The sequence below is a fragment of the Hemiscyllium ocellatum genome, chromosome 4, assembly GCF_020745735.1.
Source record: "Hemiscyllium ocellatum isolate sHemOce1 chromosome 4, sHemOce1.pat.X.cur, whole genome shotgun sequence".
Lineage (NCBI taxonomy): Eukaryota > Metazoa > Chordata > Chondrichthyes > Orectolobiformes > Hemiscylliidae > Hemiscyllium > Hemiscyllium ocellatum.
Genome location: NC_083404.1, coordinates 122,437,215 through 122,450,006, shown reverse-complemented (window position 1 = coordinate 122,450,006; position 12,792 = coordinate 122,437,215). Strand labels below are relative to the sequence as shown.

Below are 12,792 nucleotides of genomic sequence, written 5' to 3'. Positions count from 1 at the left end.
GTGGGTTACTTTTTGGAGGGTTGGTGTGGACTTGTTGGGCTGAAGGGCTTGTTTCCACACTGTAGGAAATCTAATCATCAATGCTACCTCTTGGCTTGTGCTCTTTTCCTCAGTTGAAAACCCTGCTGGACAAGCAGAGAGATGCCTGGATTGAAATAAAACAAAGAACTACGGATACAGGAGATCTGAAACAAAAACAAACTGCTGGAAAAACTCAGCAGGTGTGGCGAGAAACCAGAGTTAACATCTCCAGAATTTAAAAGGTTAGGGGATGATCTGATCAAAGTTTTCAAGATATTAAAACTGGAAAAGACAGAGTAGACAAAGCCACGCTGTGAAAACTAAGTCGCTGTTACCTGTTTTGGCCAAAGGCATAGGTTTAAGGTAAGAGGGGAAAGATTTAAAAAGGACCTGACGGGTAACATTTTCACACAGAGGGTGGTGTGTGTGTGTGCGCGCGTGAAATGAGCTGTTAGGGGAAGAAATGGCGGAGGCTGGTACAGTACAATTACAATATTTAAAAGGCATCTGGATGAGTATATGAATAGGAAGGGTTTAGTGGGATATGGGCCAAGTGTGATGAGGTCAGTTACCTGGTTAGCACTGTATAACTCTAGGTGATTAGATTAGATGCTCTCCAGTATGGAAACAGGCCCAACAAGTCCACACCAACCTTCCAAAGAATAATCCACCCAGGTCCATTCCCCTACCCTATATTTTTACCTGACACTATGGACAATTTAGCATGGCCACTTCACCTGACCTGCACATCTTTGGACTATGGGAGGAAACCAGAGCATCCAGGGGATACCCATGCAGACATGGGGACAATGTGCAAACTCCACACAGACAGTCACCTGAGGTGGGAATTGAACTCAGGTTCCTAGTGCTATGAGGCAGCAGTGCTAACCACTGAGCCACTGATTCCAGACACTAAAGAAATCTTACAGTCACAAGGTCAGATTATTGAACATATGAAATAGAAGCAGTAGGCCATTTAGCCATCCCTAAGTCTGCTCCAGGAATTTCTGGAGATGCCTGCATTGTTTGCTGTCCCCCACAGGGCATTGCATTTTGGTAATTGCCACTCAGAATCATTTGGCTTCGGATTTCAAGGGCACAACATCTTTTTAATCAAATGGAAACAACACCTCACCCATAGGTCGTCCTTCCAAAAATGACGCTTGTAACAAATAGTGAGAGACGACTTTGATAGCTGTCCATTGTTAAATTAAAGAGCCTAAGCTGGAGTTTGTTTCATTGCAGCAGGTTATTCAGAAATTCATAAATATTGACTCACCAAATTAACCTGACTCACTTCTATTCTATCCCCTAACTCCTCGCTGAGTGAAAAGCTTTTTCCTCACCGTTGTTTCTTTTTGCAGATCACTTCAAACTATGTCGACTTGTCCTGATTCCTTTTAAGCGAACGATCAGAGGACAACATTTGGGGATCATTCCAGAAACTAACGTTGCTGGAAGGCATTGCAGCTCTGGGTCAGCCTGTGTGCTGGTCCCCAGCTCTGATCCCTTTCTGCTTACAGTTACTGACCAAGCAGGAGCTGCTGCTGCTGCCTTCTACACAGGCATCAGTTGAAGTGTTCAGCAAGTGCGCTGAAAGAGAAGGGGATCCATTTGCGAATGATGGATCTTGTATCAAATCAACTTGATCAACACCATTCCTGTCGCCTCAAGCTCTGGGGTAATCCATGGGGCGTTCTATTTTCAGGTAATTGGAGGAGCACGTAGTCCATTTTACTGGAGTCAGTCTTCTCCCCATCCTCTATCCTGTGGAGTCCCTGTGTGGACATGATGAGCTGCTTCACCATCAGAATTTGGATATCTCTGACATCTTATCACAACTGCAAAAATGGAGTATGTGATGTGACAATTCCAGCTTGCATTTGACTATGGCTTCTTTATGACCTCACACAGCACCTTGAGTGAATTTTTAACTATGCAGAGTCACGTTGCCCCATGAATCCCTATTTGACAGTTCTATGAGCATTGCTCTCGAAGGACACCTGGAAACATTGTTCATGTTATGTAGGACTGAAAAAAAAAAGCAGTAGGCCATTCAGCCCCTCAGGCCTTTCCTACCATTCAATGAGATTGGGGCTGATCTGTGACCTAACTCCATATATCTGCTTTTGGCCAATATTGCTCAATAAAATTATTTATCTCAGATTTAAAACTAACAATTGAACTTGCATCAACTGCCATTTAGTGGAAGAGAAACCTCTACCATGTATATAAATGCTTTCTGACATCTCTCCTGAACAGTCTGGCCCTAATTCTCAGACTGCGCACTCTAGTTTCAAAAACACATTACCCTTCTAAATTCGAGAGAAAATTGGCCTAATTTCTATAATCTCACCTCATGACAAAATTCCTGGAGTTCACGTATCATTCTTATAAACCTACCCCTTGTCCTTTTTCTAAGGCCAATACATCCTTCCTAAGGTGTGGTACCCAAATTTGGACACAGTACTCCAAGCGCGATCTTCTTCCTCCTCTGTTCTTCAATCTCTCTCTCTCTTCATTGCAACCTCTCCATTTGGATGATTCCACAAACCGTTTCCTTTTCTTCTTCCATGATGGTGGGAAAAGATTGGACACGCCATCTTCCACTCAAACACACTCAGCTGATGGACTGGTTGCCTTGCGGAATATTACATATCTAGCTTTGTATATTTGGGGCAGGGGTTCAGGTTCCAGTGAAGCGTAGACATGTTCACATTTGGTGTGATTCTCTCCGTGGCCGCATAGGTTGCCATTAATCACTGTCAAAGCCTGACAATGAAGATCACTCTGGATGAGGAGGTGCATATCAACCAACATCTACAGAATTATACACAGCATGAAGCAGGGGATAGGAGGAAAGGTTTGTTTGAAGATCTGAAAAATCTTAGCAGGGGACCAACTGCTAAATGAACAATAAGAAAGGCATGCTCAATGCTGAATGGAGACGTGTACACCCATGTGTTTCAGAAACAAAAATAGAAATCACTAGAAACCTCAACAGGTCTGGTCTGTTTTTCAAGCAGCTCAGTGTGTATCGCTCTGATCCCACTGTCCGGCAGCAGTGGCTGGATAAATACTGGCCATGACACTGGGACTGAGCATCTCATGGAACACACAGACACATTCAATGTTAATCAGCGGCAAAACATTGTATATCAGACAGAAATATTTACTAGCCGAACAAAGATTTACAAACATTTCTGTGGGCCTGTGATTATAACGGGTGGCATTTTAGCACACGTTAATTAGGCAAAGACTGAATTAGCATGCGATGGAAGTGCAACAGGCAATAAAAGTTCCTTGCAAGCAATTAGGAAAGTTGAGGACGAACAAGTTTCTGCCTGATTTATAATGTCACAAAACACGATGCAATGATTGTGCATATTGTACATATTCCTTACCTTGTAGTGAAAAACAAAATTTCTAGGGTCAAGTTTTCTTTATAAACTGAATTTTTCAAATGCAGCTTACTGCCAAGTGTTATGTCTGGTTGATATATGTAGAAAGGTGAAGCCACCAATGTCCTGCTCTCACATTGAAGGGGGTGGGGGGTGTAAGAGATGTGGAGGTGGGAAGAGAGTGGGGGGGGAGGTGAAGAGAGGAGGGTGGGAAGAGAGGGTGGGGCAAAGAGAGAGGGCGAGGTGGAGAGGGCAGGGGAAGAGAGAGGGTCGGGCGAAGAGAGAAGGTGGGCTGGAGAGAGAGGGTGGGGAAGAAAGAGGGCCGGAGGGAAGAGAGAGGGTGGGTACAAGTGAGAGGGTGGGGGAAGAGAGAGGGCAGGTGTAAGTGAGAGGGTGGGGGTGAGAGAGAGAGAGAGCGAGAGAGAGAGAGATGGTGGGTGAAGAGATAGGGTGAGCAGAGAGAGAGGGGGAGAGGAGGGCAAGAGGTGGGGGGGGAGAGAGAGAGAGAGATGGGAGTGAGGGGGGAGATCAGGGGTTGAGACTGAGGGAAGGGAGTGGAGGGGGGGACAGAGATGAGGGGTGAAAAATGGGAGAGGGGAGGGGGCAGAGGGGGAGTGGAGAGAGGAGTGGAAAGGGTGAGAGGAGAAGGGGACGCGATATGACTGGTGGTGAGTCATCACACCTCAGGCAAGGGGAGGACAGTCCTTCATGGTGTGGCTTTCTACCACAAATCAGCCATCCAGCCAACTGAACTAACTGACAGGCTGATAAATTCAGCTCTTAGAACTGTGACTTTCAAAAGTTTACACAATTCTTTTGTGCGAGCAACTTCAAAACTTCAAACATTACCCTGAGCTCCCAGTGAACGCTGCTATAGAGGTCTATACAGCTGTGAAGTCTGTACATTGACGCAGCTTCACAGCGTTGTTCCTAGCTCTGGGCACTGCTCTTTGGAAGGACATAAAAAGGTATGAATTAAAGATGGTGCCGAGATGGTCACGAGAAAGATTTCAGGGGTGAGGAACTTCAGTTATGATGGTAGACCGGAGAATTTGGGGCAGTTTTTCTTGAAAAAGAGAAGCTTGAGAGGTTTTGTTGAGGTGTTCCATTAGACTGAAGCAGCAGGAGGCCACTCAGCCCATCGAGTCTGCTCCACCATTCAACGAGGTCATGACTGATCTGATCATCAACTCCACTTTCCTCATTAGCCTTGATTGACTTTCTGACTAAAAGTCTATCAATTCAAAGTCATTTCACCTCCGGACAGGTAAATAGGAAGAAAATGTTCCCTTTGGTGGAAGCATTGAGGACAGGAGGGCATAGATAATTATAAGAAGCAATGGTGACATAAGAAAATACCATTTCATGTAGCAAGTGGTTATGATCTACTCAAAGGCAAAAAAGGAATGGGCAATAAAAGCTGATCCAACCCGCAATGTCCATACTCCGTGAATGAATAAAAAGGAACTGATCAAGATGGCATTGTCAGAAAGTGTGGTAAAAACAAGTTCAATCGAAGCACTCAAAAAAGAAGTGGATTATTATCTGAAAAGGAAGAATGTACAGGGGCTCAGCAAAGAGGCAACCAACTGACATTCGATCATAGAGTCAGTACAGGCATAAACAGCCTCCTTCTGTGCTGCAACCATTTTAAGATCCCATGGATTTCTTATACTCCCTGGTATTTTCCCACACATCTGTATCAAGGTTTTACCAAGTGTTAAAGTCGTCATCACTGTCCACATGGGCTGGTTTGGCCTTAATTTTACCTGAGCATTCTACTATTAAAAAGTGAAGGAACGCTTTATTCATCACAACATGTGCCTTTCATCAGTATTTCAACTTGTGGCTTTCCCCAAAAAAAAAACAAACGGGATGACTCAGCAGTGATTTTAATCGGAGTGAACTCTCTGCCAGCTGACAGTTCATTTTGTCTCACGTTGGTATACCACACCTAATGTGTTCTACAGTGGCTTCGGCTCTTAGGTGAACGAGCACTAAACACGATGTGTAAAGTAACTGTATCCATACCCCTCCTGTTAGGTTTGGGTCCAACCTTTTTGTCAACAGCAGGCGAACAATTTCATCCTTCGAATGTGCTGCAGCGATGTGTAGTGCAGTCCTTCCATCCTGAAAGATGGGAAGACAAACATGTTACAAACAGGGCTTTGGAAACCATAGAAATGGAGTAACATGTAAGATGATGGAGAAAGGACAGCAGATTTCCTTCCTGAAAGGACATTAGCAAACTTGATGTTATTTCATGATCAGGTAATTCTAGATCTATTAATTAGTTTTGCTCAAAAAAGATACAATTTGTCAAAGCTTGCACTCATCAGGGCAATTATAAAGCCATAGAGTCATAGAGATATATAGCACGGAAACAGAACATTTGGTCCAACCATTTGCCAGTATTTAGCCCATAAACCTTCCTATTCAAAAATCCATCCAGGTGCCTTCACCACTTCCTCTGGCAGCTCATTCCATACGGTCACCATCCTCTGCATGAAAAAGTTGTCCCTTAGATCGCTTTTAGATCTTCCCCTCTCACTTTAAACATATGCCCTCTACATCAGAACTCCCCACTCCTTAAAAATGATCTTTCCTATTTACCCAATCCATGCCCCTCATGATTTCATAGGCACCTCAGCCTCCGATACGCCAAGAAAAATAGCCCTAGCCTATTCAGCCTCTCCCAAAAGCTCTAATCCTCCAAGCCTGGCAACATCCTCGTATATCTTTTCTGAAGCCTTTCAAGTTTCACAATACCCTCCTATAACAGGGACACCAGAATTACATGCAATACTCCAAAAGTGGCTGAACCAATATCCTGTACAACCACAACATGACCTCCCAACGCCTATACTCAATGCACTTACCAATAAAGGCAAGCATACCAAACACTTTCTTCACTATTCTATCTATCTGTGACACCACTTTCAAGGAACTATGAACCTGCACACCCAGGTCTCTTTGTTTAATAACACTTCCTAGGAGCTCACCATTAAGTGTATAAGTCCTGCCCTGATTTACCTTTCCAAAATGCAGCACCTCACATTTATCTAAATTAAGCTTCGCATGTCACTCCTTGGCCCATCTGATCAAGAGCCCATTGTACTCTGAGGTAACCTTCACTGTTCACTACCGTTCCATTTTTGATGTCATCTGCAAACTTACTAACTATTCCTACTATATTCACATCTGAATTATTTATATAACACCAAAGTAAAGGGAAAACTAAAACAAGCTCAGCAAGACTGGCAGTATCTCTGAGATGTTAATGTTTCAGTCCCAGTATGGTCAGTGTGAGTCCAGTTCTTCAACCTGAAAGCGGTCTCAAAAATGATGATTGCTATGCTATTGACAAAGGGGCAGGAAAAGGAGCTGAGAGCGCCCTGAGTAAAAGATAATGGTGGTAGAGGTGGTATATAAGTCAAAATAGATGTTAGTAGTCAGTGAGAATAGTAGAAAACAGGTCAGCTTAGATGAGCACAAACTATGCAAACCTACTGAGTTTATCCAGCATTTTTATATTTCAGAACTCTAGCATCCACCGTACTTTGCTTTTATTCAATAGAAAGCAACATTGATATTGTATGAAAGAAAAATGCTTTTTTGTTTGGTATGTGTACGCTGACAGGCAGAGGCATTGTCTTGCAGAATGCACTAGTTAATGATGACTGACAGTTAACTTTTGAGCTTGTTTAAATTTTATACAAGGTAGTTTATCTGATTAGTCAAGAAATTACCCAGAGAAACAAATAGGAGAATGGTTGTCACTTACTTTGTTACATTGAAACAGACATAGATTGTACACATGTTCTTCATGTCTACAAAGAACAGGGCCCTGTCTATTAATCTGTATAGTTTCCACGACACAGAAATTTACCATACTGTTAGCCCAACTGATAATCCTAACTCAGTTACCAGAGCAATTCTTCATACACTAAGGATTGCCTGGTTTAAAATTTAAACAAAACTTGGCTGTTAACTGTCAGTTATCATTAACCTGTCCACACTCCATCAAAACTCCTGTAAGTGACCAAAGTCCACTCAGCAACCAATCAGACTCACCTCTCATACTTTATATATGTTGTTTTCCCTTTCCTTTGGCAATCTTGTTACTTGTTCTGATAAGTGCAAGTTGAGAAGTTTCAACAAAATGCATTTTTTTTTCAGAAATACTCAAGTATTATGCTAACAAAAGATGACTTATTCATACGTTAAATTTACATTCACACAGCTACAGTGGTGGGATTTGAACTTGCAATTGGCACAACATTATACTGGACCTCAAGGTTACTAATCGCATTACATCACTACAATACTACTGTACACTGAAGGTACCCTTATCACTTCTTCAGCACAGTCTGTCTCCCCTGTATTAGTGTGTTCATCCATCAGCAAACACTTCCCCCTCCCTATCTGATTGGGCTTGCTGCATTACTCAGATGGAAGGCTGCCAGTGATGATTTCTGCACAGTTGTCATAAAAGGAAATGAATCATAGAATCCATTCCAGTGTGGAAAGAAGCCATTTGGTCCACTGAGTTTGCACTGATCCTCCAAAGAGCAGCCCACTCAGACCCAGCTCTTCATACTATCCACCTGTAACCCTGCATTTTGAAAGGGAGAAGGGACAATCTGAAGTGACAATATTTCAGTTGAATAAAGGGAACTATGGAGCTATGAAGGAGGAGCTGGCCAAAGTTCAATGGTGCCATCCCCTAGCTGGGATGGCAGTGGAGCAACAATGGTAGGTATTTCTGGGTATAATGCAGAAGATGCAGGATCAGTTCATTCCAAAAAGGAAGAAAGATCCTAAGAGGAGGCAGGGGTGGCCATGGCTGATGAGGGAAGTTAAGAAACATATAAAGTCAAAAGAGAAAAAGTATAACATAGCAAAGATGAGTGGGAAAATGGAGGACTGGGAAGCTTTTAAAGAACAACAGAGGATAACTAAGAAGGAAATACGCAGAGAAAAAATGAGGTACAAACGTAAACTGGCCAAAAATATAAAGGAGGATAGTAAAAGGTTCTTTAGGTATGTGAAAGGCAAAAAAATGGTTAAGACTAAAATTGGGCCCTTGAAGACAGAAACTGGTGAATATATTATGGGGAACAAAGAAATGGCAGAAGAGTTGAATTGGTACTTCAGATCTGTGTTCACTGGGGAAGACACAAGCAATCTCCCAGAGGTAACAGTGGCTGAAGGACCTGAACTGATGGGAATTTATATTTGCCAGGAAATAGTGTTGGAGAGACTGTTAGGTCTGAAGGCTGATAGTCCCCGAGACCCGATGATTTACATCCCAGGGTACTGAAGGAGGTAGCTCTAGAAATCGTGGCTGCATTGGTGATTATTTTTCAGGATCAGTTCCTGCGGATTGGTGGGTAGCTAATATTGTCCCACTTTTTAAGAAAAGAAGGAGAGAGAAAGCAGGGAATTATAGACCAGTTAGTCTGACCTCAGTGTTGGGAAAGACACTGGAGTCAATTATAAAGAAAGAAATTACGACACATCTGGATAGCAGTAACAGGATAGGTCAGAGTCAACATGGATTTATGAAGGGGAAATCATGCTTGACTAATCTTCTGGAATGTTTTGAGGATGTAACTCTGAAGATGGACAAGGGAGGTCCAGTGGATGTAGTGTACCTGGACTTTCAGAAAGCCTTTGATAAGGTCCCACATAAGACGTTAGTGAGCAAAATTAGGGTGCATGGTATTGGGGGCAAAGTACTGACTTGGATTGAAAATTGGTTGGCTGACAGGAAACAAAGAGTAGTGATAAACGGCTCCCTTTCGGAATGGCAGGCGGTGACCAGCAGGGATCAGTGCTGGGACTGCAGCTTTTTACAATATACATTAATGATATAGATGATGATATTAAAAGTAATATTAGCAAATTTGCTGATGATACAAAGCTGGGTGGTAGGGTGAAATGTGAGGAGGATGTTAGGAGATTACAGGGTGACCTGGAAAGGTTAGGTGAGTGGACAGATGCATGGCAGATGCAGTTTAATGTGGATAAATGTGTGGTTATCCACTTTGGTGGCAAGAACAGGAAGGCAGATTACTACCTAAATGAAGTCAAGGGGTAGTACAACGAGATCTAGGTGTTCTTGTACACCAGTCAATGAAAGCAAGCATGCAGGTACAGCAGGCAGTGAAGAAAGCTAATACCATGCTGGCCTTCATAACAAGAGGAATAGAGTATAGAAGCAAAGAGGTTCTTCTGCAGCTGTACAGGGCCCTGGTGAGACCGCACCTGGAATACTGTGTGCAGTTTTGGTCTCCAAATTTGAGGAAAGACTTTCTGGCTATTGAGAGAGTGCAGGGTAGGTTCATGAGGTCAATTTCTGGAATGGCGGGACTATCTTACGCTGAAAGATTGGAGCGACTGGGCTTGTATACCCTTGAGTTTAGAAGGCGGAGAGGGGATCTGATTTAGATGTATAAGGTTATTAAAGGATTGGACACTCTGGAGGCAGGAAGTATGTTTCCGCTGATGGATGAGTCCTGAACCAGTTAAAAAATAAGGGATAGGCCATTTAGAACAGAGTTGAGGAGAAACGTCTTCACCCAAAGAGTGGTGGGTGTGTGGAATGTTCTGCCCCAGAAGGCTGTGGAGGCCAAGTCTCTGGATACTTTCAAGAAATAGTTGGATAGAGCTCTTAAGGATAGTGGAATCAAGTGGGGATAAGGCAGGAACGGGATACTGATTGAGGATGATCAGCCATGATCATAATGAATGGTGGTGCTGGCTCGAAGGGCAGAATGGCCTACTCCTGTACCTATTGTCTATTTACCATGGCTAATCCACCTAACCTGCACATATCTGGACTGTGGGAAGAAACCACAGCATCCAGAGGAAGCCTGCACAAACACAGGGAGAATGCGCCAACCCCACTCAGACAGCCACCCCTAGGCTGGAATCGAACCCAGGTCCCCGGCACCATCAGGCATCAGTGCCAACGAATGTGTGACTATGTACAGACTATCAATGAAAGAGGATGATTTAAATACAAAAGGAATTGTGAGGAAGTAAAGCAGCTGCCCACTTTCTAAAGTGAAAGTACCAGTGTGGTGTTTGTCTTGCCACAATTGATATTGCACTCCCTGTTCTACCTGAAATTGCTGACAGACCATCAAGCAGAAAACTGCAGTGACTTTGCATGAGGCACGTGGGGGACCATTTTACATTGTACAGAACATACAGATCGAGTTAATGACCCAACTTTGGATTGAATTATTTTTGAATACACTCAAACAAAGACATTAGGACGTAAACTGCCACTAAACTCGTGTTAGTAAAAGCACTGGGGAGAAATTCACTGTGTGCCCAGGCACTCCATTAAAATAAATATTTTCCTTAGCGTTCACACCTGTCTTACCACCAGTGCTGAATGAATGTATAGATTATTAGCCAGCAACGTCCACTGGTATGGCTCCCTTTGCATAACCATAGATTCAGTAGGATCACCCTTTATGCCACTTTCCCATCCAAATTTCTGCTAATGGAGGAGTAACTCCATTTGAGGAAATTCGTACCTGTTAATTTCAGAGAGAAGCCCTAAACATTTTCCAAGAAAATATTGAAATGAAAAAAAAAACAAGGAGAGAAGCAAGGACCTCAGAAGCAAAAGATTGAAAAGTATATTCCAAAGTAATGATTAGATGATGGCAGGTTTGACTTTCCAAAATCTTAATATTGTCAATAGGAAGGCTGAGCTTTCGAATGTCTGTTTGTGACATTATTATACACTTGCTTCATGCTTTATTAACTAATTTAGCTGTTTATTTAAATGAGCTAATGCCTACATTAAAATTGTCAGGAAAGTTCTGAAAATTTTAACTATTCATATGCAAATACTCTTAAAATATTCTTTATCTGTTATCATCAGGCTAATTTTCCAACAAAATCAAATGGGAAACAAACGTAATAAGAACTTCTCTGATCACGTCACTGGATGAGTGCCAGAAGTCGCCAAGGAAACCATCCTGACCAGAGAGTAATTATTTCACTTACAAAGTCACTGCTAAAGATCACGTGAACAAGGTAAATAATTAGCAGCTAAAAACATGATGAAAACAAAAGCAAAATCCGTACACCACCCTGACTCTGAAAGATATTGTTGTTCCTTCACTGTCACTGGGTTAAAATCCTGGAACTCCCTCTCTAATGGCATTGCTTGTGTAACTACAGCACACATACCACAACAGTTTAAGAAGGCAGCTTACCACCACTTTCTCAATGGCAAATAGAAATGAGCAACAAAATGATGGCCCAGCTAGCGATACCCAGGTCCCAAGAAGAAACAAAACTGCAAATACTGGAAATCTGAAACAAAATATTGGACAGAATACTGTCAATGGGCAATAAATGCTGGCCCAGTCAGTGATGCCCATAATCTTGTGTAGAATATAAAAAGAACAGAAGCTAAAAATGCTGGATGTACTCAGCAAGTCAGGCAGCCTTTGGGGTATGGAAAACAGAGTAAATGTGCCAGTTCAATGACCATTTTTCACATTCTGCCTGACCTACTGAGTATTTCTCGCATTTTCTGTTCTTGTTACTAATATAATGGATCTGGGACAAGTTCTTCACTAAACAGCATCTTCATTCCTCTTGCCACTCATGTGACAGCAAATAATCATTGCTGAGTCCCTGACTCATTCTCTCCCTCTCAAGACAGTTAGCTCATAAAACTGCCAATTAAAGTCACCACTTTGGATGGGTGACACGCACCCCCCCCCCCCCACACCTCCCCCCACACCATCCACCCCCCTCCCCCTCCCACCAAACCTCCCCGGGACCTTGTAACTAGATGGCCCTGACAATCAGATCTGCTGGATTGAGGCAGGTGACCCTCCTTGGTCTGAATATGGGTCAGAAAGGTGAAGGGCCAAGCCCTCTCTAGAGAGTCCTGGGAGGAGCCTTCTGACAGAACAGGGTACAGTTCGCCATTGCACTGTATGCCTCCTGGTACTGCCCTGTCTCCCTGTAAGAAATGGAATGGGCACCAGGTTACCCCTCCTCCATCATGTCTTTGGTCCTGGTGGAGAGCAGATGGATGCAACAGCCTGGCAGACACTGAGGGTGCTGTATTTAGTTGCCATGGACTGCCATATCATCATTGTATTAAGTGGACCAGGTGCCTATGCATGCTCCTGCCACCTGGTTTGGGGAACTTGCCTCTCTTTCTAGATCTCTGCAGGAGGGCATTCTGGTCTTTTCCTGTGATGAACAGGATTCTCTGCCGAATTGAAGGGTTGGGGGTGGGATGGGTTAGGTGTTTGAGTTTGGGCACCCCTGACTCTCTCTGGTCCCTTTCGTGGGCTACCCTCTCCTAAGAGATAAAAGTGCA

The 12,792-nt window shown here is 43.2% G+C and overlaps 1 protein-coding gene across 1 annotated transcript in view; it reads right to left on the bottom strand.

The window, feature by feature from the left end:
* trpn1 (transient receptor potential cation channel, subfamily N, member 1) overlaps window positions 1-12,792 on the bottom strand; it is a 208,681-nt gene that overhangs the window by 156,398 nt on the left and 39,491 nt on the right. The window contains exon 3 of the mRNA XM_060824059.1: window positions 5,454-5,552. Within this exon, the coding sequence (XP_060680042.1) occupies window positions 5,454-5,552 (99 nt within the window). The remainder of the gene's footprint in view (window positions 1-5,453; window positions 5,553-12,792) is intronic.